This window comes from Mauremys reevesii, linkage group 25 (assembly GCF_016161935.1).
Source record: "Mauremys reevesii isolate NIE-2019 linkage group 25, ASM1616193v1, whole genome shotgun sequence".
In the NCBI taxonomy this organism is placed as follows: domain Eukaryota; kingdom Metazoa; phylum Chordata; order Testudines; family Geoemydidae; genus Mauremys; species Mauremys reevesii.
In genome coordinates, this window is record NC_052647.1 from 17,053,262 (window position 1) to 17,079,381 (window position 26,120).

General features: G+C 56.0%; 1 protein-coding gene across 1 annotated transcript; it reads left to right on the plus strand.

Annotated features, from left to right (window-relative positions):
• Positions 1-14,260: 14,260 nt before the first annotated feature.
• Positions 14,261-21,872, plus strand: INHBC (inhibin subunit beta C). Its single transcript, XM_039514443.1, has 2 exons — positions 14,261-14,983; positions 20,426-21,872. The coding sequence occupies exons 1-2, from the start codon at positions 14,656-14,658 to the stop codon at positions 21,166-21,168; spliced, it is 1,071 nt and encodes a 356-aa protein (XP_039370377.1). The 5' UTR covers positions 14,261-14,655; the 3' UTR covers positions 21,169-21,872.
• Positions 21,873-26,120: the final 4,248 nt, after the last annotated feature.

The following is a 26,120-nucleotide window of genomic DNA, read 5'->3' on the forward strand; positions in this document are numbered from 1 at the left end:
CAACCCTGGGTTTAGCAGGCCAATGCTCAAGCCACTGAGCTATCCCTCCCCCCTTCTTTCTCTCTATCTTCAGGCTAGAAATATAAAAGTTTTCCCGCAAGCTTTCAACAAACATTGCAGAGTGCACAATTTCATGCTAATGCAAGAACAGAAACGTATCGTATGGAACGTTGCAGTAAGAGCTTTTCTGTGCTTCTAGACCAGGTGAACAGGTCCCATGTGCTTGAAGCTGGGAAGTGCATCAGACAGAAAGGATGAAGCTCGAAGAAGATGAAATTTCACATGGCTGATGCTCAATAGGCGACACTTCAGGCATGGCGTTAATGGAGTAATGCAGTGTCTTGTAAGAGAAATTCTATTCACTGCATCTAACTACAGATCACTAGAAACAACCAGTATGTGTCAAACAGAAGTAAGAATAATTATCGAGCAGGAACCCGTCTCAGCAATCTGATCGCACTGTCGTGTGGTTACAGCACTGGACTGAAACTCATGGGATCTGGATTCAAATCGTAGCTCTGCCACAAATTCCTGTATGAATATGGGCAACTCATTTAGTCTTTCCTGGCCTCAGTTTCCCTTTTGTAACATAAGCCAAACAAATTCTCCTCTTATCCTCTCTCTGTTTAGACTGTAAACTCCAAAAAGGTTCCTGCATTCAAATGCCAAACTGCATCTCCTGCCTCTAAAACTGCATCACCGGATTGGACTTCCTGCTGGGAAATACCATGAAAGAGAGACCACTGCCAGTCGCACTGAAGGAGGTATTCAGAAGAATGACAGGTAGTTTTAGAAACTCTTCTGAGACACCATTTTTAATGCATATCCTCTTATTCAGTAAATACTCAATTACAGTTCTATGGAAACTCTTGCACAACGCTAAAAGTGCCAGGTAACATTTAAAATGTTATGCTGTTCTGGCTCCCCATTTCCAAATTGAAATTTACAAGAAATCTTGATCTCTGAAACCTCCTGCACACAATGCTTCAGCCAGTTTAATTTGTGTTAGTCCCCTCTGCATTATGGATAGCAATGAAAATTGACGAGGACAGGCCACAAACTCAGAAGCTGCTTGGTTGGAGATCATAATCTTATCACATTTTACTTTGCTGTTAGAGGAAACAGAATACAGCGAGAGGGGGAATGGTGGGAGGGGGGGACCACAAGGTGGTGGGGGGGAGACAGAGAGAAAGGCAGAGCAGAGACCAGAAGGGCTGGTTTACGGCGTTTTTGTACCCATATAGCTAAATCAGTACAGAAACTGTGAGTAAAGAAAGGGAGAAAGAGATAGAAGTCTGGTCTAGGTGAAGACGTTGCATGGGCTGAACTTACCCAGCGCAAGAGGCTGTGTGGACACTGATTTCGGTATGAGTGGCTCATTTCAGTTTTGTTTTTGTCAAGGTCTTCACTGGAACAAAACAGGTATGTTTTACATCGACCTTAACTAGCTACATCAAGGTAAAAACTGTCTTGTCTCCACTGGGATTTTACAGCAAGTTAGCAATCTCAATGTAAAAACATGGGGTTTTTCACAGTGAAGACAGAGCCTTGATCAATTAGGAACAGCTTTAACTAAGCCAAATAAGTCGCTCTTACACTGAATTAGGAACATTCACACAGGCTTCTGCACCAGATTAACTACACCAGCATACACTAAACCAGTGCAATTATCTCACGTTAACAAGCCCTTAGTTAAACTGGTGGCAAAATCCCTTGTTTCAGTTTATCTTAAGCCCCCTTCCTAACAGACTTAAGCTAAACAGCAATAAGCCTGTCTTAAAGTAAAACGAATGTCCAATCCTTTGCATTAGTTTAACTAAACAGGTGTAAAATCATGTTAAAACTTGTGCAACTTTCATGCGTAGACCTGCCCAGAGGAGGTGTAAGAATGAGCAAAGAGGAGGAAGCCAAAAAAAGGAATTCTGATGTTTAAAAAAAAAAAAAGTAGAGTTTCTTAAAATGCATATTGAACTAGTCAAAGTTTGCATTAAATACTGCACGCGTGCACACAAGCCCTGTGAGCCTCTGGTCCATCATATTAAGAGAGCCAAAAATATTTTAAAAAGGGAACAGAATTTTAGAAGACGCTAGTGAAATCCTGACTCTACTGAAGACAATGGCAAAGCTGCCATCAGAGTGGCCAAGATTTCACCCATCACACTTGTAAAATAATATAAAAACAAACTTCAGAGCTGAACGTACCCTCCCAGGCTGAATACAACTCCACAGCCAGATTTCTGTTAATGGCTGAATTATAAACCTCCCCCTGAAAAGAGGGTCTTATAATGGAAGTGATGACACAACCTTAAATATAGCAGCACAAATGGCATCGCTATTATAAGGGAACTAAAAGCATCTGCATGCAGACGAGGGGATTTGGATACCAAGGAGAGAAGCCAGAGGCGGTGGGGAACGTGACAGTCAGTGGGGGCTAAAGACAGAGAGACGGTCTCTGATCCACCATCCCTCTGCTTTGCCAGCAGGGCCAGCCCCAACCAAGTTTGTCTGCTTCTCCCGCAAACCTCTCCACACTCTCTTGCGCATTGCCTTTACTCCCTGAGCTGACCCATAGGTCTGCTGCCTCTACTCCTCAAGACACTGCTGCTGCGACACCTTGGCGTACCTCTCAACAGTCCCACTGTGAACCCCAAACCCGCTATCCCAGCTGAAGTAGCTCCTGTTGCACGGGACTGGCTGGGCTCGGCTCCCTGTTCCCAGTGCTGCAATCTGCTCGCCGGCGCCCCAGGGTCACAGCACTGCTCAGGTTTGGCCCAGCCCCCCTTCACCGGGGGGCAGCCCGCCTGAATCTGAGTAAGTGGCATTGCCACCTTACGCAGAGGATCACAGGGTCACTCATTCACATTTGGCCTGGCCACCCCCACCCCCTCTTTAGCCACTGAAATCTTGTGGGGGTGGGAGGAAGCCTTGAGAACATCACCCAGCTCATGGTGGCTAGATTTGGAGGGCCACCAACAACAGACATTTGTTTAATTTATACTGAATTTGAAGCAAAACACACAAACACACAAACACACAAACACACACGACCAGCAGCAGAATTCCAGAGCCTTGCAGGCCAGCTGCCCAAGGAGGAGAAATCGGTCATGCAGGGTCTAGGTACATCCTCAGTGTAATTTGCTTTATTTACACTACGTATGCCAACACGCTCTGTTTTACTGGAGAAGAGGAAGACGTGCAAAGCTGCACCAGTTTCACTAAAGGGATGGGATCACACCCCTTTTAACTAAACCAGTGCAGTGTATTGGCCCTGCATCAGCTTAAACCTAGTGTTCCACCAATCACCTCGGCACCCCCTGGCGTCAGGGCGTGGCATTGCAGGGTCTTCCCCTGGAGACCGCACCTCTGACCCTGCGCTGTCCTGTCTCTGTCCAGGACTCAGCCCTTTGGCTAAGTTACGTCGAGTCTGGACGCCTTACGGGCTAACAAAAGTCCAAATAGAAGTTCAGACAAAAAGGGTGGTTCTGTCATGCCTGGGCTCCTCTCCAGCATCCCCCCTCCAGCACCTTCTGGACTCTCTCTGGCTCTGGGATAGAGCCCTGACTTCCCAGGCTCCTTCACCATCCCAGCCCCTCTCCCAGACCCCACTACAGGGCCTTCCACAGAAGCCCAGCTTGCTTCCTGGAGCTACTCCTGCAACAGTCTTCTCAGTCCTCTTGCGGGGCCCAGTGTTTCAGGTGGAGCCCCAGCCCGTCTGCTCCGCCCCCTCCGGCGGAGATGCAGTTACTTATAGCACAAGTGGGCGGACTGAACAGAGCTGGCTAACCCCAGGCCTCCTGGCCCTTAAAGGGACAGGCCACCCTGGGTACATCTACACTGGAATAAAGACCCACCGCACAGCTGCAGCTGGCCTGGGTCAGCTGATTTGGGCTCGCAGCACTCGGGCTGCAGGGCTAAAAATTGCTGTGTAGACATTCAGGCCTGGGCTGGAGCCCAAGCTCTGGGACCCCCAGCTGAGCCTGAATGTCGGCAATATTACAGCCCCACAGCCTGAGCCCAAGACAGCGACCCAGGCCAGCTGCAGCTGTTTAACTGCTTTGTAGACATCCCCCTTTACACATCTCTTAAGGTGAAGTGAGACGGGTTTAAGTCAATGTAGGCCACACCCAGCGCTGCGCTGGTTTAACCAAATCGAGTGCAACATCACAGCTCTAGCTAAACTGGTACATATGTGTGTGCACACAAAGCCCTGCATCTCTGCTGGCCTGGTAGCAAAGGAAGGTAAAAAATGTGAGCCAACCAATCCAGAGACGCTGAACCAAAGAGAAGCCAGCCGAGACCCTGGGCCACAGCTTGGCGAGGCAGGAAGGGCCCCATTCAGTTCAGTGAGGGATGGACTCAAGATGCCCAGTGAAGAGCATTTCATTGCCAACACAGGTAACTCTTCCATTCCTCATGTAAGCAAGACAAGAAGACCCCGCTCAGCTCCACCATTTGCGGCAAGCAGCATCCCATTTTGGTGCATCCACCACTTATTTTCCTTCCGCCCTCAAGGAGCCATGCACCAGGAACACAGCAACCTGACGGACACACTCCAGCCCACCGAGGAGCCCAGCAGAGATCGGAGAGCTGCACGCTCATATTCTGAACATCTGCACAATCTGCTGTGAGCGGCACCTCCCCTGGGGAGAGCTTGGAAGAGCATGGCGGTGTCAGGGTGTCACGCAAAACGGAGCTCCTGGATGTTACCACAGCACAAATAAATCATTCATAATAGGGGAGAGCCCCTTGAGTAAATGCAGGTAGATTGACCCAATTTTATCTGATTATCAGAATTTAAAAAAAATATATTGTTGATCTTTATGGTCCTGAACTGGTTTCTCTGCTGCCTCATTCCATTGCAACAATTGCCAGTGCCCCAAGAGTGGGATGGCAGAGCGGGGCTTGTATCTTTAATCACGTCCATCTTTGCTCACCGGGCAAGAGTCAAGACTGTCTCCCTGGGACGAAGGACAGAGACATCCTTGAGGGGGCCATTTAGGGAACTGGGGTAAAAATCTGTCTGGGGATTGGTCCTGCTTTGAGCAAGAGGTTGGACTAGATGACCTCCCGAGGTCCCTTCCAACCCTGATATTCTATGATTCTATGATCCTCAAAACCTCAGCCAGCGAGCACATTGCGCATCTGATAATCAGCCAGGTGATCAATCGATAAGGAGAAAATGGGACTGGATATTCCCCTGGAATAACACAGGAACGCTGGGGGCCAAGGGGATAGGCTGGGCGACACAGGATTCCAGCCATTCATTCCAAACTTCAGACTTCAATGAGATATTAGTGCAGGGGTGGCCAACCTGAGCCTGAGAAGGAGCCAGAATTTACCAATGTACCTTGCCAAAGAGCCACAGTAATACATCAGCAGCCCCCCCATCAGTTTCCCCTCTGCTCCCAGCCAGTAGCGTCGCTAGTGGGGGAGCACAAGTGGCACCTTGTCAATTTCCTGGCACCTTTGTACTCACCCGGGGGAGTGATTAAAAAAAAAAAAAAAAAAAAAAAAGGTGCCACCCACTGCGGCGCTTTTATTTTACTCACCTGGCGGCGCTCCAGGTCTTCGGCGGCAGGACTATCACTCGCTCCAGGTCTTCGGCGCCACTTCGGTGGCAGGACTTTCAGTGCTGCCGAAGACACCTGGAGCGAGTGAAGGGCCCGCCGCCAGGTGAGTAAAAGCGGGTGGCACCTTTTTTTTTTTTTGTATTGCTCCCCCTGTTCCCTCCACCTGGGTATGCCACTGCTCCCAGCGCCTCCCACCCACTGGCAGCCCCGCAGATCAGCAACAGCACCTCCCCGTCCCTCCCGATCAGCTGTTTCATGGCATGCAGGAGGCTCTGGGTGGGAGGGGGATGGAACGAGGGCATGGCAGGCACAGGGGAGGGGTGGAGTGGGGGCAGGGCCTGTGGCAGAGCCAGGGGTTGAGCAGTGAGCACCTCCCAGCACATTGGAAAGTTGGTGTCTGTAGCTCCAGCCCCGGAGTTGGTGCCTATACAAGGAGCCGCATATTAACTTCTGAAGAGCCGCATGTGGCTCCGGAGCCACAGGTTGGCCACCCCTGTATTAGTGAATAAAACTTACTATTCAGATGGGACCCCAGATGGGAGGCCAGCAGTTTACTGAACTACTGTCCAACGTTACTAAACAGCTCAGCATTTTGTCTCCGTGTTCATGCAGCAAATGGAACGAGCGAATACAACAGCAATAGCAACATCTGATGATGAGGGGCCAGACGGCCGAGAGGGATAAGCTCCATATGCTACTCACCTCTAGGTTCCGATCCAGCCCCAGGTGTTGGCTGGGGAGCGGAAGCAGCCAGGGAATGGGATACAGCCCTTCTCACCTCCAGGGAACCAAATCCAAGGAGCGGCAGGTTCTCTTTTCTAATGGCCATTTGGTGGCCTGCATGGAAGGAGCTGGAGGATTTCAATGCAGGCGCCCCCTCCTCCCCACAGAAATCTACCATCACAGCTAGCAGTCTCAGATAAGCCAGTGGCTGAACTGGCCAGGAGACGGACCCCCTAACTCCTACAGGCCCCCTAAATCTGGAGTCCTGGTTTACTGGTGGGTGAAGCCGCTACTCAAATATGCCTAGGCTGTGCCAGTTCAGTAGCCAGAGTAAATCAGTCTCCAGAGCTATCAACCTAGCACCTTTCATCAGCATCTAAATTCTCTTCCATTAAAAAAAGAGAGAACAGTTGAAAGCTGCCAGGACTTTAGATCCAGATGGAATCCACCCTTGCGTTCCAAAGGAGCCAGTGAAAGAGACGGGGAATCTTCAGCAAATACATTTCACAGCTCTTTGAAAATACAGGAGGCACAGACAGAGTGCTGAGACACTGAGAGAACAGCTGTATTTAACAAAGGATTTAGGCAAATAGGCTGAAAACTACCAAATTGCTACCTTTGCTCTGAAGGAAAGTACTGGGGACACTCACAGCTATGACTTAATTAAGGATTGCCAACGCGAATTTAAGAGGAGAGGCAGGGAAGTTATGCCATTCACACTTGAGAGGACTTAGGCAGAAAAAGCAGAATGGATCTGGGGGGGAATGACTAAAGCAGTGAGAGATCTTAACTATTCTAAATGGTTAGAGAAAGCAGGCCTGAATGTTCAAAGGGAGACTGAACATGTAGGCTGAATTCCCAGCCGGGAAGGCAACAGGTGCACCAAGCCCACTTCAGCTGGCGTCAGAGACAAGGAGGATTGAACCCAGGCCAGCCACTGGTGGAATTTCTTTACACGGAGAACGGTTAAAGGAGCATGAAGGCTGGGAGGCCTAAAAGTAGCTCGGCCAGCTGTGTTTTGATTTGCAGACACACACGTGTGCTCGTCCGTTTCATTTCTGGCAAATGGGCTGGGGACTGAAACACACCAACGCTGCTGCCCAGAGTGACAGAAGAGAAGAATTCCCGTGTGCATCGGGCGCGTACAGGACCTTCGCAGGCAGGAAAAGGTCACATTCTCACAAACATGGGCGCAACCTGGGGGTGGTTACTAAAGCTTTAACTCTGCAACTTTATTCAATTCTCCCCCTTGTTTCCCAGGTGCTGCTCCCCTTCTAGGAACGCCAGAGTCAGTCTGCAGGGAAATGTGTCCCCGTTGGTGGCTGCTCCTTGGATCCCAAGGAAAGATCCTAAAGATCCTGCTCCTCCAAAGAACTCCCCCGTCCCCCAATACCAAACCATTCAGTTAAGCCCTGGGGATCCGATGTCTTAAGAACGATGGAAGCTTCCTTTGGAGGAACAGTTGCAGAGTGGTAGCCGTGTTAGTCTGTATCAGCAAAAAGAACGAGGAGTACTTGTGGCACCTTAGAGACTAACACATTTATTTGGGCATAAGCTTTCGTGGGCTAAAACCCACTTCATCTGATGCATGCAGTGGAAAATACAGTAGGAAGATATATATACACAGAGAACATGGAAAAATGGGTGTTGCCATACCAACTCTAACAAGACTAATCAATTAAGGTGGGCTATTATCAGGAGGAGAAAAAAACTTTTGTAGTGATAATCAGGATGGCCTTTTTCAAACAATGACTAGAAGGTGTGAGTAACAGTAGGGGAAAAGTTAGCATGGGGAAACAGTTTTTACTTTGGGTAATAACCCATCCACTCCCAGTCTTTATTCAAGCCTAATTTAATGGTGTCCAGTTTGCAAATTAATTCCAATTCTGCCGTTTCGCGTTGGAGTCTGTTTTTGAATTTTTTTTGTTGGAGAATTGCAACTTTTAGGAGGAACAAGATAACTCACAGGGCTGTGCACCTTCCGTTGCTCCTGCTTCCCAGCAAGCGCGTGCAAAGAGTTGCAACCAGCCACGCGGAGGAGGAAAGAACCCAGGTCTGTGGCAGAGCCCACAAGGGAAGACTCTGCTCCTGCCCCCACCGCCAAAAGAGTAACACAAAGTGCAGTTGAGTCACCCTGCCTCCCTAGGAGGTCATGACCTTGAACCCCTCCGTGGGACGCAGGCAGGGGAAAGATGAAGCAAGGAAGAGACAGCACCAAGCAGTCCGAGAACACTAGGATGAGGGGGAGAGGTTGGGACTGCAAACTGATACACTAGACCAGATATAGCCTCAAAGAGCTGAAAGCGACACGAAGAGCGCTGGGGGGATCCCATCCCCATGCAACTTCCTTGGAAATGGTGGCATTTTTCCCACCCCACCCCGAGAAGTTAGGGAGCAGGCAGCTAAAAGAAATGCTCTGAGTTCAGGCATTTAACATTTAAGTTAAATGAGAAATTTACATTTACAAAGCTCCTTTCATACACTGAGGCTATGTCTCCACTTACAACACTACAGCCCCATAGCGCTTCCGTGTAGACCCGTGGTTCTCAACCCACGACCCAATCAACACACAGTTGTGGCTCACGTGACCTCCTCGGGGCCATACAGGTAATATATATGTCATGTGGATGCGGCCCACATAACACGGAGAGCTTCATATGCGGTCCACAATGGTAAATAGATGGAGAACCACTGGTGCAGACACTCACTACAGCAATGGGAGGGGTTCTCCCGAGGGGCAGTAGGTAGGTCAGTGACACCAGAGGTTGGGTCGGCGTAGCTACATCTCTCAGGCACGTGGATTTTTCACACCCCTGAGACACTGAGCTCTGCCAATGTCAGTTTTCAGTACAGACCAGCCCTTAGATCACGCACTAAGCTAAGCATAAATACCTACTGAAGTGGGAGCTGGCCACAGAAGGCCTTGAGATCAGACAAGTGGTTTGCATGCTGGGATAACAAAGGGATCACTTCACCACGCACTGAAATGCAGCCACCTCAGGAACCAAACACAGCACCCATTTAACAGCGCACAGCAATGGTACAAGACAGTTTAGGCCAGGAAGTGAACAAGAATCAAGTCTAATTACCTGTGCTAGAATCTGGTCAAGACGCAGAGTTGAATACCCCATATTCGGGGGCCAGGGGGAGTGCCATGCCAGCCACGGGAGTTCTGAAAGCCACAAATGGCCGTGGCCAAGCTTTTCAGAAGTGAGTAACAATGATTATGGCCTTAATTTCTGGGAGCCCAACTTGAAACGCCTCAAAGGGAGCTGATTATCGGAAAGTCCTGAGCACCCACTCCCTGAAAGTCAGGCTCCTTTGCAATGCCTGTCTCAAGCCAGACAGCCAAAAATATTAGTCACTTTTGAAAATCTTAACGGGGGTTTTAGTTTCATAGTCCCTTCAGCAGCTCCCCACCAATTCGGGGGGAAAAGTACATCTAACAATCATGCCTCTGTGGGTTCTCCCAGGCACTGGCCAAGCCCTATTTTGCTTGCAAGCCACGAGGGGATGCCAGCCCGAGGTGTTCTCGATCCCAGCACAAGGTGTTCTGGCTGCAGCTAGGAGCCTAGGTGAACCATAGGTGCGCGCATGGTAAGACAGGCATCTCCTGACACAGAACTAGAGGAGAGGAGGCCTCATGACTGGAGCTCCCCCAGGGCACAGAAGGTGTAATCAAGCTACAGGTCAGAGACAGAGCACAAAGTGCAGGCCCAGACACCACTCCGACAGAAGAGAAGCTGCTAAGGGCTTTATGTACAAGTTTATGTTTTATGCTCAGCTCAGGAGCCGCTAGGCTAGCTGCCTGCATTAAGGTACAATACAGGAGAAATAAAGGAAAGGGGAGGAGGCATAAATCAAATCTAGCCCATATTGTGAAGAGACTGCAATCCTATGACAATAGTCCAGCCATGATAGGACTAGCTCCTGGCCCACCATTCCAGCAGCCAGCATGACTCACCGTAACTTGAGCATGGGCACTCTTTGGACAGCCCAGGGCAACTGGCCTTCTGCAAGAAGATTCTGCAAGGTTGGAGATCACAGAGATCACATAAAACCATAGAGATTGGCTCAGCGGTGTGGGCCTCAGATCCCAAGGCTCAGTTTTGGTCACCCTATCTCAAAATAGGCATGGAAGCAGTTCAGAGAGAGGCATCAAAAACAATCAGATGCCTGGGAAGACTTCCACAGAAGATGGGGACTGTTCAAGAGGTGACAGGACAGAAGAGGGTGTGATAGAGGTTCATAAAATAACTCATGATACAGGGGCTCCTATCTACCCTCTCCTAACACGGGATCACAGGAACACGTCCAATGAAACTGATCAAATGAAAATGTTTATACACCACCTGCAAAACTCACTGCCAAAAGAGATCTTCATAGCAGGATTCAGAGGACGGGATAGGATAGCAAAAATAGCGAGTTACATTAAACATGATATTAAACAAATACTGTACGGGATAAAACCTGACACAGGGCATAAGGCAATGGCTAACTGACAGTGGTTTGGATGAAACATCCCTTTTAAGAACCTTATTCTGTAATTAAGGGGCTTCTTGCAACTCTCCCTGAAGCATCCATAGATGGTCAGACAGAGGACAGTGAACTATATAATACAGACCACTGGCCTGGCCTGCTCTCCAGCCTTATGGCAAACAAACCAAGTCCCAGGAAGTTTACTGTGTTTGTATTTTTCAGAGGAGCTCTTAAAAGCAAAGGCCCTGTTCTGTAAGGATATTAAAGTTCCCATCATGCTTTTCAAAAGAGCAGGGTGTTTGCTCTCATTTCCAGGCCCAGAATTCCTCTCCCCATATCACCAGCTGCTGCCCTCCAGTCCAGAGGTGGCTGCTAGCTGCCTTTCGAAAGTGCTGCGTGCAGGTAGTTTGTGAGTAACAATAAACAACAGTAATTTCTATTTCTTACGGAGCGCTTTTCATCAATAGATCTCATAACACTTCACAATCTTTAATCTCTCTCTCTGAGATGAATGAGGCCACAGACACCCTCATCCCCACCCCCACGTTATCACAAACTTTGGGCCTTTCAGATGCCCTCAGATCCCATCTGGACACATCCCTTTACCTCTCAGTCCCAGAGACACTGGTCCCACTGGCATAGGCAGGTGGCCAGTTACAAGCTCCCCGACATGCTGACCCCACATGAAGCTTTTCAAGCCTCCTGCTGGTTCCTGGCTCCTGCAGAAGTTGCAGGTGGCCAGAGAAGCAAGAGCCCCAACCGTCAGGCACTCGCCTGGGACGTTCAGAACTAAGGGGGGACCTCAGGAAGCTGGGAGATGAGAAACCCCCCTCCCCAATTTCACCCTTCGCTCCCCCGCAAGAATCTCCCACAGCAGAGACCCCGGGGGCCCCTCGGGGCCCCCAAGTGCAAAGCAGCAGGGCCGAAGGGAGGGCAAAGGGGCGCCGCTAGAGGAAAGGAAAACGACTCCGCCTTTGAGCGCGCACCTGTGCTCCCACCTGCCCCTTGCCCCGGGGCTGGGCCTCCCGCCTTTGCCATCCGCCCCGAGCCCGGGAAGGGGGCTGGTGACACCCCCCGCCCCCCCGCTGGGTACAAACTTCTCAACTCCAAAGGGGGGGGGGGGTAAAGCCCCTCGCCTCCCTTCCAAGCACCGAACGTAGGGGGCTGCTAAACCCCCCCCCCGCTCCCCCGCCCCGGGGGGGGGGTCTAGCCCCTTCCCCCCCCCGAGGGGACGGGTAATAGCCCCCCCAAGAGCCCCCCCCTCCGGGGCAGAAGGGGGAGGGGAAGTTTTACTTACCCCGGGGGCTGCCCCCTCCTCTCTGGTCTCCGCTGCCGCCCCGGGGGGGGGGGGGGCTCTGCCGAGCGGGGCCTGGCCCGGCCCCTCCTCTGGAGCGGGGAGGGGTTCAGGGTTGCGGGGCTGGGATCAGGGGCTGGGAGGCCGCGGGGTCGGTGCCGCGGGGCCCGGGCCGGGCCGGGGCTGGGGCGGGCGGAGAAAAGAAAAGAAGGAAAAAAACCGAAAAGGAGGAAAAGAAAAAAAAAGAAAGAAAAAAAAAAGGAAAGAAGCTGCTGGCCCCTCCCCCAGCCGGCGTGCGCGCTGCGTCACCGCTACGTGAAGCCTCGCGTCAACGCGCCGCGCCGCGCCCCGGGCCGCCTACCCCGGGCCGCGTTGCCAGGGGCAACAGCGAGACGCGCCCCGCAGCGGCCCCTGCCGGCCCAGAGGGGCGGAGCCTTCCGGCCCCGCGCCCCCTTAAAGGGGGAGCGAGCGCCCCAGCCCGCCGCGCGTCCGCAGTGCCCATGCGCGGGAGGCTCCGCCCCTGCCCCTCTGCTCTCCCAACCCCACTCCAGCCCCCGTTCCACGCTCCAGCTCCCCGGCTCTCCCAACCCCCTCCAGCCCCACTGTTCCACCCCGCTCCAGCTCCCCGGCTCTCCCAACCCCTCCAGCCCCCACTGTTCCACCCCGCTCCAGATCCCCGGCTCTCCCAACCCCCTCCAGCCCCACTGTTCCACCCCGCTCCAGATCCCCTGCTCTCCCAACCCCACTCCAGCCCCACTGTTCCACCCCACTGCTCTCCCAACCCCCTCCAGCCCCACTGTTCCACCCCCGCTCCAGCTCTCCCGGCTCTCCCAACCCCCCCTCCAGCCCCCACTGTTCCACCCCCCCTGCTCCAGATCCCCCCTGCTCTCCCAACCCCCCCTCCAGCCCCACTGTTCCAACCCCCACTCCAGCCCCACTGCTCTCCCAACCCCACTCCAGCCCCTCACTCTTCCACCCCTCCCGCTCCCCCATCCCCTGCTCCAGCCCCCACTGTTCCACCTCTCCCACCCCTTGCTCTCCCATCCTGCTCCAGGTTGCCCATTGTTCCACCACCCCTGCTTCAGCCCCCACTTTTCCACCTCCAGTGCCCCCACCCACTGATCCAGCCCTCACTGTTCTACCCATCCAGCTCCCGCCACCCCACTACTCTTGCCCCCATTTCTCCAGCCTCCCCACTGTTCCACACCACCTGCTGCCCCAGCCCCCATTTCCTTTTTTTTTTCCCCCAACAAAAAAAACAAGAGCATTTTTAACCAAAATGCAAAATTTTAATTTTGGTCAAAAGGTTATTTGTCAGAAGTGTGTTTTGATTGGAAAAAATGAAGCCAGTTCTATACGGGCCTTTCCCTGCCCCAGGCCAGCTGGGTAAAACTGGTTGATTTTTTTTTTCCCACCATCAAAATGTATTTGTTGGCATCCACCTCAAATCTTCTGCCATGCTGGTCCCAGCGGCAGCTGTCTGAGGGCTAGGCCTGGTTTACCACACAGCTACAGCGCTCAGAGGGGTGAAAGCGATACACCCTTGAGTGCCGTAGCAATGCTAATCTAACCCCCAGTGTAGACAGCCAGGTCGATGCTGCCTACAACAGAAAAACCCGCTGCATCATTGTAGGCAGCATCTACGCACCCCCACCACCACCTCTCGGGCACTACAGCAATATAGCTCCAGTGCCAGAGATGTGTAGCTATGGCCCTACGCTAGGAGTGCTTTGCTAGTGCATCTGTCCCAGCATACTGTCCTGGCAAAGCACTCCTTGTGTGGACGTGGCTTCTACCCTTATCAGTCTAGCCACCTATGTCTTCACTAGGGGCTTTTGGCAACACAGCTTTGTCGGCCAGAGATCACAACCCCATCCCACTGCTGACCGAGGGAGCCGTGCCAGCAACAGTCTGTAAAGCAGACCCAGCCTGAGATTTGGGAATACCTCCTCCTGTCTCTGCTACAGCCACTCGCTCTCCTATGCTGGGACCAGCTGTCTGCCAATAACTCTTTGCCACACACAGACTGCAAGCTCTGTGGGACAGGGACAGGCTGTGTGCATTTGTCCAGCGCCCGGGACAATGGGGCCATGACCTGACACCTGTAGTCACTATCCCAGTACAAATGTAATAGTCACGCACTGACTCCTGTGTTCAGTCCCAAATCAGCCATGTTTTCAGCCTTTTTTTTTTTAATTGATCTTGGCTTCTAAGTCACAAAACCCAGCCAGATCCAGCAGGACCCCAAACACAGCTCTCCCCCAGGTCTACCTTAACACCTCCAAAATCCGTGTCCTACGGGAACGTTCTTGCGGGATCAGAGGGGCGTTTATCTGCACTGGGATCAGCCAATATTTGCGTCAGAGCAGTGAAACGAGACTTCCCAGTAATCCAGGAGTGGGGCTGTGAAATCAGCTCACAGAAGTGCAGTCTCCACATTGGCTTTTACCCTCCTGGCACTGACTTTGTGGGGCTCCTTTTCCAGACGGGAACCCAGCTCCATTGCTGTGGTGGTAACTGACCTTGTGCTGTTCGAGAAAATCAGCCTGCTGGATCCCTATTCTCTTTGCCTGCGGGGATCAGAAAGAGATGGCCACCGGGCAAGCCCTCCTGCTTTTAATACTCATTGGAGTAGCCGAGCCCAGGGCAGGTAGATGCCCTGCCTGCGAGATGGCAGCCCTGGACCCAGAGGTGCAGAAGACGTTCCTCACTGAGCTAGCAAAGCAGAGTATTCTTTCCAAGCTGCATTTGAAGGAGCGACCCAATGTGACCCAACCAGTCTTCAGCGCTGGCCTCCTGACAGCTCTGGGGAGGCTACGTGTCGGGCGCACGAACCCGAGCGTCACGTTGGAGATGCCAAACCAGAGCCCCAAGACTGATGAGCAAGAGTATGAGATTCTCAGCTTTGCTGAGCCAGGTCTGTAAGGTCTCACAGGGTGTCTCAAGGGGTGCTGCAGGGGCATATCGTGGGAAATCATCCCCCAAGAGGGGCCTCTGCATGGGGGTATTTTACCCCATTGCAACCCCAAAAGGATGCAGGAACATAAATTACTCCCCCGAGCACTTACATCCAACCTTACACTGCAAGGAAATAAACACATAAGAGTAGTTCACTGTCAAACTGGGGGAGAGTGTTTAGTGGGGTCCTGCAGGGGTCAGTCCTGGGTCTGGCACTATTCAATATTTTCATCAGTGACTTGGGGAATGGAGTGGAGGGAATGCTGCTACAGCTTGCGGATGACATCAAGGCGGGAGGAGTAGCAAGCTTTGGCCTTCAGGTTTAGAATTCAAAATGACCTTGACGAATCAGAGCATTGATCTGAAATCAACAAGATGCAAGCCGATAAAGACAGAGGGCAAAGTATGTCACTGAGGAAGGAAAAATCCAACGCACAACTACATGTTGGTCGCGGGGAGGGGAACTGGCGAGGTGGTCGTACTGCTGAAAAGGGTTGGCGGGGGGAGAGTGGATCACAAATTGCGGATGAGTCCAGGGCCGCCCAGAGGGGGGGGCAAGAGGGGCAATTTGCCCCGGGCCCCACAGGGGCCCCCACGAGAGTTTTTTGGGGCCCCTGGAGCGGGGTCCTTCACTCGCTGCAGGGGGCCCGGAAAACTCTTGCGGGGCCGGGCACAGGAACTTCTTCCGCTCCCGGTCTTAGCCAGTGGGGGGGTCCTTCCGCTCCGGGACGGAAGGACCCCCCACTGGCGAATTACCGCCGAAGTGGGACCCACTGCCAAAGTTCAGCTTGGTCTTCGGCGGTAATTCGGCGGCGGGGGGCCCTTCCGTTCCAGGACCCACCGGCGAAGTGCCCCGAAGACCCGCGGTGGGGCCCCCCCCCGCCTCCAAATTACCGCCGAAGACTGGGCTGCACTTCGGCGGCGGGTCCCACTTCGGCGCTAATTCGGCGGCGGGTGGGCCCTGCCGCAGGTCTTCGGGGCACTTCGCCGGCGGGTCCCAGAACGGAAGGGCCCCTCGCCGCCGAAGACCCCAGGCCCCCGGAATCCTCTGGGCGGCCCTGGATGAGTCAACAATGGGACGCAGTCACGTAAAAGGCTCATGTCATTTGGAGCTGTATTAACAGGCGTGTTGGGCGTAAGACACGCGGCGGGGGCTCAGCTGGTGTGTTGCGACCAGTTCTGGGCACCGCACTTCAGGAGAGGTGGGGACAACCCGGAGAGTCCAGAGGAGAGCAGCAAAACATGATCAAAGGTTTAGAAATCCCGACCTGTGAGGAAAAGTTAAAATAATTGGGCAGTTTAGAAGACTGATGGGGGGACCTGATAACCATCTTCCAGTGTGTTAAGGGTTGTTACAAAGAGGCTGGAGATAAATTGTTCTCTATATCCACTGAAGGTGGAACAAGAAGCACTGGGCTTCATCAGCACCAAGGGAGATTTAGGTTCGATATGAGGAAAATCTTTCCAACTATGAGAGTAATTAAGCTCTGGGATAGGCTCAGGGAGGTGGTGGGATCCCCCTCGCTGGAGATTTTTAAGATCAGGTGGACAAACAGCTGTCAGGACTTGTCTAGGTTTACTTGGTCCTGCCTCAACACAGGGGGCTGGGCTGGATAAACTCTCGAGGTTCCTTCCAGCACATTGCTATGATTCCATAAGGCCAAATTCTCTGTGGGCATAGCGGGGTGAAACACCATTGAAGTCAGCAGGGCAGGTCCTGTTCACAGCAGCAGAGATTTCGGCCGTGGAGGAGAATTAGCTAGCCCCCGGTGAAGGCAGCGGTAGATGGCTGGCTGGCTGGCTGGCTAGCCCCCGGTGAAGGCAGCGGTAGATGGCTGGCTGGCTGGCTGGCTGGCTGGCTAGCCCCCGGTGAAGGCAGCGGTAGATGGCTGGCCGGCTGGCTGGCCCCGGTGAAGGCAGCAGTAGATGGCTGGCTGGCTGGCTGGCCCCCGGTGAAGGGAGTGGTAGATGGCTGGCTGACTAGCCCCCAGTGAAGACAGCGGTAGCTGGCTGGCCGGCTGGCTGGCCCCGGTGAAGGCAGCAGTAGATGGCTGGCTGGCTGGCTGGTTGGCCCCCGGTGAAGGCAGCAGTAGATGGCTGGCTGGCCGGCTGACTAGCCCCCGGTGAAGGCAGTGGTAGATGGCTGGCTGGCCCCCGGTGAAGGCAGTGGTAGATGGCTGGTTGGCCCCCGGTGAAGGCAGTGGTAGATGGCTGGCTGGCACCCGGTGAAGGGAGTGGTAGATGGCTGGCTGGCACCCGGTGAAGATAGTGGTAGATGGCTGGCCGGCTGGCTGGCACCCGGTGAAGGCAGCGGTAGATGGCTGGCTGGCTGGTTGGCCCCCGGTGAAGGCAGCAGTAGATGGCTGGCTGGCCGGCTGGCTGGCACCCGGTGAAGGCAGTGGTAGATGGCTGGCCGGCCCCCGGTGAAGGGAGCGGTAGATGGCTGACTAGCCCCCGGTGAAGGCAGCAGCAGATGGCTGGCTGGCTGACTAGCCCCCGGTGAAGGCAGCAGTAGATGGCTGGCTGGCTGGCTGGCCCCGGTGAAGGCAGTGGTAGATGGCTGGCTGGCTGGTTGGCCCCCGGTGAAGGCAGCAGTAGATGGCTGGCTGGCTGACTAGCCCCCGGTGAAGGCAGCAGCAGATGGCTGGCTGGCTGGCTAGCCCCCGGTGAAGGCAGCAGTAGATGGCTGTCTGACTAGCCCCCGGTGAAGGCAGCGGTAGATGGCAGCGGTGAATGTGGCCTTTTGCTTAGTTGAATTTTTGTTCCACTGTGCTTTATGGTACAGTACACCTCTACCCCGATATAACGCCACCCTATATAACACGAATTCGGATATAACGCGGTAAAGCAGCGCTCCAGGGGGACAGGGCTGCATGCTCCATCGGATCAAAGCAAGTTCGATATAACGAGGTTTTACCTATAACACGGTAAGATTTTTTGGCTCCCGAGGACAGCGTTATATTGGGGTAGAGGTGTACTTGAAAAACCCTCTGACTCGTTAGCTCAAAGCTAGACGGGAGAGGATCTAAAGTAACTCTGTGGAGAGAGTACAGGGGGCGCTAGATGGTTGGGGATGCTGCTGTCGAACAGCTGCCGTGTTCCGCCCCAGATGCAGCTCCGTGTTCAGAGGGCATTGCTGAGTGCATACAGATTGTAAAGTGCTATGGGATCCTTCACTCCCTCAGTGTAAAACAGGATTAATTTCTCCTTCCATGGAAATTCAGCCGCCTCTGGGGTGGAACACAGCCCCAACCCTCCCTCAGCAGCACTAACCCACCCGGTTCTTAGGTGGAGGAGGTGAAGATCAACATATCCAGCTGAAATACCAGGTGCTTGGGATAAAAAGCGACTTCTCAATGCAGAATTTAGCCAGCGCCCCAGGGCTGACACCCCAGGCTCACATTCTATCCTGTCATTATATATAAAAAGCACCGTCAGCTCTTTAGCACCGATGGCGATGAAGACGGTGTTTCCGGTGAAAGCCAGCACCGCGCCCCCTAGCACTCTGCCAAGGGCTCGCTTGGGCCAGACTGAGAAGACCACCAAAGCGCTGGGCTTTCTTTGGCAGGCTCCCACCCACAGACTCACTAGCACCCGCCTGCTTAGCTCACCAGCGGGCAGCCAGGGCGGCCCAGGCCGGCAGGCGCAGGAGTCTCCTGGTAATGGTTTTGGCTGGGCACGGAGCTATCTGAAGTGCAGCCAGCAAGATGGTTGCCGGGCCCGGCCCTTGTGTGTATTTTTCCATGGATGTCACTGTGCCCGTGGAAGGAGCTGCTGGCCAGGGAGCCTCCGTGGTACTGGGTCTGTACACCCACGGAGGCAGGTCTGGACGCCCCGTGCCATGTCCCAGGCAGGCCCATTGGCCAAAGGAACGACACACTGTGTTCTTCAAACATCCCAGAACAGTGCTCCTCTGGAATACGTCGTAGCCCGATCCAGGCCCGGACAGAGAATCTCCTAGCGCAGAGATGTGGCTGCAAATGAACATGCATCATGGCCCAGCCCATCATCCATCCTCTAGATCAGGGGTGGGCAAACTGTTTGGCCTGAGGGCCACAGCGGGGTTCCAGAACTGTATGGAGGGCCAGGTAGGGAAGGCTTTGCCTCCCCAAACAGCCTGGCCCCCGCCCCCTATCCACCCCTTCCCACTTCCCACCCCCTGACTGCCCCCCAGGACCCCTGCCCCTTATCCAACCTTCCCGCCCCCTTACCATGCCGCTCAGAACAGCAGGACTGGCAGAGGCCAGCAGCAGAGGCTGCGGGGAGGGGGAACAGCAGGGGAGGGGCCGTGGGCGAGCCTCCCCGGCAGGGAGCTTAAGGGTCAGGCAGGATGGTCCCACAGGCCGCATGTGGCCCGCGGGCCATAGTTTGCTCACCTCTGCTCTCGATCCAGACGCAAAGAAAGGGATTTTTCTTTGCGTATTTAGATCTGTAATGCCGGGAGAACAATGATCTTACATTTATAGGCGGCGTCTCCTAAGGGATCTGGGAACAGCAGCTATAGGCAAGGATCACACCATCCCCTGCTGAAATGCAGCTGCCTCTGGGGTGAGATAAAACAGCACAGTAACACCGCACAGTGATTCAGGCAGCAGGAAGTGGAAAATGGGCCCGATCCTCAGCTGGTGCGTCAGTGTCGCTTCATTCAAGTGTGATGGAGCAGGGGCTGTCTGTGTGCTTGGTAGGCAGAGACAGGTCTGCAGCTGTAACATGAGCCTGGCCTGGGGGAGGGGAGGTCTCACCTCTGGCTGGAGGTAGACAAAAGGGAACAGGGGAGTGAAGGCATTCTTTCGGTTTTGGGAGCTGGGAGGTGGGGTTTCAGGGGATCCTAGGCTGGGATCCAAGCACCCTGAACCCCCAGAAAGGCCAGATTGAGGGGTCCTGGCTCTGCACACAAGCTGGGCTGTATCCTGTGTTCCTGTTGTTCAATAAACCTTCTGTTTTACTGGCTGGCGGAGAGTCACTGTGAGTTCAGGAAGAGGGGTGCAGGGCCGGACTCCCCCACACTCCGTGACATCAAGTCAATGAGGATTGCCACCAGTTGAAGATCTGGCCCCATATCTTTCTCCAGCTTTACCAGCAAAGGGAATGTAGGAAAGGACACCAGAATTACCAGCCTAGCCGATATTCCGCTGCTCGCCATTGGAGTAAGTCTGGAGGCGAAGGAAAACGTAGGGCCGCCCCAGGCGTGGCATATCCCGGTCGGTGGAGTCCCACGCCGTGGCCCCAGAGCTGGGCTTAGCATTTCATGCAGTGGTCTCCTGTTCCCTCCAGTCTAGTTCCCCCCATCCCCAATAGAAAGGGCACTCCTGCCCCCCCTCCAATGCCAGCCTAGCCCAGCGTAAACGTGGAGCCCTCACTGCTTCCTTTCCTAATACCCCCCTTGCTGCTTTGTCTGCAGGGCCCACCGCTCCCAACAGGACGCGTCTGCACTTCCGCTTCACCCAGGCCGCCGGCAGAAGCGTGCACGTCCTCCATGCCGATATGTACGTGTTCCTGGCAGCCCCCGGCGGCCCCGCGCGCAGGGTCACGGCGAAGCTGCTATTGTCTGAGCCGGGCGATGCAAACCCGACGCTGGTGGGCAGCAGACAGCTGGAGGTGAAGCGGGGAGGCTGGGCCGCGGTGGAGGTGAGGACAGCTGTCCAGAGCTTCTTCAGCAAAGGCGGCCAGAGACTAACGGCGGAGCTGGAGCTTGAAGGAAGCCCGGAGCCTGCCCTGCTTCTCAGCAGCAGCGACTCTCACCGGCCGTTCATGGTGGCCAAGGCCCGGGCCAGACCCCGACACCGGCTTCGCCGCCGGGCCGTCGAGTGCAGTAGCAACTCCAGGATGTGCTGCAGGAAGCAGTTCTTCGTCGACTTCAAGGAGATCGGCTGGGAGGACTGGATCATCCAGCCCGAGGGCTACCGCATGAACTACTGCACGGGGCCCTGCCCCACCCACGTGGCCGGCATGCCCGGCCTGGCCGCCTCCTTCCACACAGCCATCCTGAATCTCATCAAGGCCAACGACGCGCACGCCGCCTTCAGCTCCTGCTGCGTCCCCACCCGCCGCCGGCCCCTCTCTCTGCTCTACTACGACCAGGACAGCAACGTCGTCAAGACCGACATCCCCAACATGATCGTGGAGGCCTGCGGCTGCACCTAACCCGCTGCCTGGCGCGCACGCAGCTGCCTTGGCACTGAGCAATTCCTCCCTCCCACCGGGACTGGGCAGAGATTCCCCCGCCGAGGCCCCGTTCCCACTGGTCCTGCTGTTGGAATTCACGTCCTTCGCGTACGTGACTGATCGTGCCGCTGAACCATGCCGTGTCAAGCACCTTCTCTCCGGAGGACGGGTACTGGAATCTCACCCCCCAGCCAACGGCCTCCCTCTGCCCTTTCCCGAGCCGTCCTGCAGACGCCAACCAAGGGCCCTTTGCAGCAGTGGGTTCTGCCATGTGAAGACCCACCCTGCAGGGAAATTGGACCGAGCCCCCCAGACCTCAGAGACCGCCGGGGGAGATGCTGGGCAGGGTCAGAGAGGAGGTCAGTGCTGCTAGACAAATTCAGGCGTGAGGAAAGAAGGCGTAAATTCCTGATGGGGAGAGTAACTAGCCATGGGCACAGTTTACCGAGGGCCAGGGCGGCTTCGCCATCACGGGCCATTTTGAAATTGGGACTGGATGATTTTCCAAAAGCTCTGCTCTCGGAACAACGGTGGGGATGCTACCCAGGGGCTCAGATGAGACAGTCACAAGGGGCCTTGGGATCTCTGAGTCTGCGGCTGAGCGGGGCGGGGCACAGGGGGCCACTTCATGTCGCTTGGCACTAGGGTGACCAGACAGCAAGTGTGAAAAATCTGGACGGGGGTGGGGGGTAATAGGTCCCTATAGAAGAAAAAGCCCTGAATATCGGGACTGTCCCTATAAAATCGGGGCATCTGGTCACCCTACTTGGCACCGAATGGGAGCTGCAGCCTGGGAGGCCAGCTGGCACGCGTCGAGTCCTGTGGAACCAGGAGAGCGGTTTGGGGTGAGGCGAGCTGGTCCCGACGGGAGGGATGCAGCCCCGGCTTCTCTGTCCGTAAGGCGCCCACAGCCCTTTAAGGTGCCTGTTCCTCCCTCCCTGAGCAGCCTCTGTCCTGTGCACTCAATAAAATGCTGCATCTGTGTGCGCGTGACCTCAGTCAGCTAGCAAGTCCCTCCCCATCCCCACACGCGGATCCCAGTCCTGCCCCAGCCCCAGCCGGTGCCTGGAGCCACCATGCAGCTGCCACGGCTAGTGCTGCGCAGTGCCCAGCGGGCACCGGGAGCTGAACCAACCAGAGCTGCCCCCACCAGCCAGCCGTTCCCCATCAGGGGCCAGGCAGGCTCGGCCTCACACGCCAGGGCCCGCCCTGATTCCAGGGGCTACTCGAGAGGCTGCTGCCAGCTCCCCAAGCCTCAGGGGGCCCGGGACTTGCTCGCCCCTGCCCTGCGGCTCCTGGGGGTCGCCTCCCGAGGGGCAGCGCTCGGGAGCGTGGGACTGTGGATCCTGGCTCTCTGCAGCCCGCCCGCTGGGGGCGGAGAGGGGGCGTAGCAGGGATGGTGGGAACTGTTACCAATCGCTGCTTGCTCAACTCGCATCCACGCACCCAAACAGCACGCGGAGAGGTGCCAAGCCAGCTGGGGGGCAAAAGTCCTCCCCCGGCTGGGCAAACATGATCTTTTCTCTTTCTTTGGTGAGATGGGATCTGATCCAACGGCCAAGGCTCCTGAGGACATCATGCAGCTGGCTCAGGGACGCTTGGCTCTGGGTCTGACACTTGCACACAGTCCCCAAGTGGGGACATCCGGACTGGTCCCCTGCAGAGCGTCCGGCTTGGGGGCCTCTCAGCACGGCTTGGCTCTGGGCTCCCCTCCTCGGCCCCCAGCCTCCTGGCTGCGCCCCAGCCCCGCTCCTGGGCTAGGGCTGGAGAATGAGCTGCCCCAGGCCTGTCCTGCTCGGAGGGCAGGGGGCAGGACAACCAGCAGGTCGCGTGTCTAAACCCGGCCGTGCCTCCTGCTGGGAAACCTGGGGTGACCCTGCGTCGACTCCCAAAGCCAAGGCTGAGCTCCGTGCGGAGAACCTCGCTGCCACCTGGATCGTGGGCCCCAGCCGATGCAGCCAGGGAAGCGGGGTCTGACTCTGGAGTACGGGGCTGGGTTCCGCTCTCCCCTGCAGTTTCCAATGCGACAGGGCTACGATAGAAGCCACCTTCCACTCCACCTAGTCCAGATCCTGCTCTTACAGCAGCCTCAGGGCTGCTCTAATTTCTGCTCTGCCCCCGCCCACTCTGGAACCAAGAATACCCATAATTCAGTGCATTGCAGCCATGGCCCTGATCCACCCCATACACCAGGAGCAAGGTTGGTGCAGGGATCTTATGCCAGCTCCACACTGATTCTTAGGGGTCGTTTCCCTTCTGTTAAGGCCCCTTTACAGTGCTGGAGCAGGACAAAGGTTCCTGGATACAACAGAGAATCCAAACTCCTCGCTGTATTGGAGTCACTCCAGATTTGCACCAGTGTAAACGAGATGTTATCAGTGTAGCAATTCATCCTGGCGAAAGGGGCTGGACTGGCAGCCCCCGCTAATATCCCTGTTTCTCCAGAGAGCCCTGCAAGGCCGGGATGGAGAACATGGACATTTCTTTACTATTATTACGGGGGGTGGGGGTGGAAATGCGTGACTCAGTTTCCCCACTCCCTTTGGATTGTCAGCCCCAGGGAAGGAAGGGGTTCATTGCTCCTCATGGCCAGGATGGGAATGGATGGGCTGCTCATGCAGGTGGCTGTCTGGTCTGGTCTGACTGAAGGAGAACTGGCCCCACGTGCATGGTGGCCCGGACAATAATTGTTAAGGACCGGCCATCAAGGTAGGGTTGCCAACTTTCTAACTGTGCAAAACTGAAACCCTTGCCCCACCCCTGCCCCGAGGCCCCCCCTTCTCTGAGGCCCCACCCCCACTCACTCCAGCCCCCCTCCCTCTGTCACTTGCTCTCCACCACCCTCACTCACTTTCACTGTGCTGGGAAAGGGGGGTTGGGATGTGGGAGGGGGTGAGGGCTCCAGGGTGGGGCCAGAAATGAGGGGTTCAGGGTGCATGGGGGGCAGGTGGGGGTGCAGGGTCTGGGAGGGAGTTAGGGTGCAGGAGGGGGTCCGACCTGGGGCATGGGGTGCAGGTGGGGGCGCGGGGTCTGGGAGGGAGTTAGGGTGCAGGAGGGGGTCCGACCTGGGGCACGGGGCTGGGCGCAGGTGGGGGCGTGGGGTCTTGGAGGGAGTTAGGGTGCAGGAGGGGTCCGACCTGGGGCACGGGGATGGGGTGCAGGTTGGGGAGAAGGGTCTAGGAGGGAGGTAGGGTGCAGGAGGGGTCCGACCTGGGGCACGGGGCTGGGGTGCAGGTGGGGGCGCGGGGTCTGGGAGGGAGTTAGGGTGCAGGAGTGGGTCCGACCTGGGGCACGGGGCTGGGGTGCAGGTGGGGGCGTGGGGTCTGGGAGGGAGTTAGGGTGCAGGAGGGGGTTCAGACCTGCGACAGGGGGTTCGGGATGTGGGCTCCAGCACCGAGAGGGAGATGACTGCTGGAGGTTTGGCTCAGGGGGGCCGGTGATGCTCCCAGAGCAGACTCTCAGTCCAGCTCTGCTCTGACCAGAGAGCCCCTGAAGGCTGGATTCCAGCTGACCATCTGCAAGTCTCTCGCCCGGGTCTGGGCCCATCTGGGCTCCCTGGAGAGCCAGGAACGCCGGGTGCGAGAGCCCGAGGGCCCCGACTCGGCAGTGGAGCTGCGAGGCTCAGCATTGTAACCCTCAGTGTCCAGACATGTCCCCCCTGGACTGGGAGAGGGGAGGCCCATGACCCGTTCAGCCCCAGGCCTCTCCGCTGGGGCGCTCCTTTGGGCCGCGTGCGGCTGGGCGAGGCCTCCAAAGCCCAGTTCCCAGCTGCGGCCGGGGGCAGCTTCCAGACCCCAGCAAGCGGGCTGGGGTCTCCGCCCGGGGTCTCAAGAGGTGACACATGTCACAGGCCCAGCTGGCTCGGGGAAAAGCCACCTCGGGGGGACGTGCCGCTGTGGGCAGAGCACTTTCAAAGTGGGGTGTTTCCTTCCCACTTTCCTGGGTTCACCGTCACCGCGGCGAAACATTCCAACACCCCTTCCCCCCCTGCCCCAAATTTCCACTCCGTGGACGTTTCAACTCTTCATCCCCATTCGAACCAAAAACTAATTTCGGACGTTGGGATTTCCCACCGGCTGAACTTCCCGGCTTCTGACCCATCCCGGCCACCAGCATCGGTGCGCACAGACCCCAGCCCCGGTGCCCCCCAGGCCGTGCCGATGCTCCGCAGTTCACTCCCCTAGCGAGAGCTGCCGCCAGCTGCGCCCGCAGCCCGTGGCAGCGAATCAAAGCCAAATTCCACCTTTCCCCCCTTATCTCGCTGGGCCTGGGGCAGGCTGACTTGATAAGGGGGGATGTGTCTGTGCGTGGCGGGGGCAAAGGTTCCTCCGGCCAGTCCGACACATGGGACCCGTTATGTAATCTTGTGGGCCTCCGTCCTGGCGGCTCGGCTGTCACTTAGACTGTGCGCACGGGGCCACTGCCCTCAGCACTCCACGCAGCAGCTAACCTGGTGCAAGGAGGCGTCCCCCCAACCCCCAGGAAAAAGCCCCATGCAGAGGGCCCTGGCCTGGCTCCACAGCAGGGAGCGCTGGGGGCAGGGTATGGAGAGGCTGGGGGCAGGGCACGGGCAGGAGGGGGCGGACTGGACCTGCACCCTAACCAGGGGCCACACCAGCCCCTGAACGGGCAAGGCACAAGCCGGTCCCTGCACAGGGAGGAAGCTACCGCTTTGAGTCCGTCCGTTCCCCCCCCCGCGGACTCCCCGATGCAAAGGCCCTGGGGGGCCCTGTAGCCAGCAGCACCTCTCTAGCACCCCTGGGTGAGAGCGGGAGCCCTGCTCCTGTGTCGGAGGCCTGCGGCTCTGCTGTGCCACTGGGCCCCTGCCCCCTTGCAGGGGGGAAGTCCAAGGGAGTCCAGACAAAGTCAGCAGTCCTCCCTCCCGCCCCCCAAGCAGAGGCCTGCGTGGTGGGGAAGCCGCCTCGAGAAGA

Coding starts and splice junctions, on each gene's coding strand:
- INHBC (XM_039514443.1), top strand. CDS start 14,656: ATGGCCACCGGGCAAGCCCTCCTGCTTTTAATACTCATTGGAGTAGCC. Junction 14,984..20,425: donor TCTCAGCTTTGCTGAGCCAG/GTCTGTAAGGTC, acceptor CTTTGTCTGCAG/GGCCCACCGCTCCCAACAGG.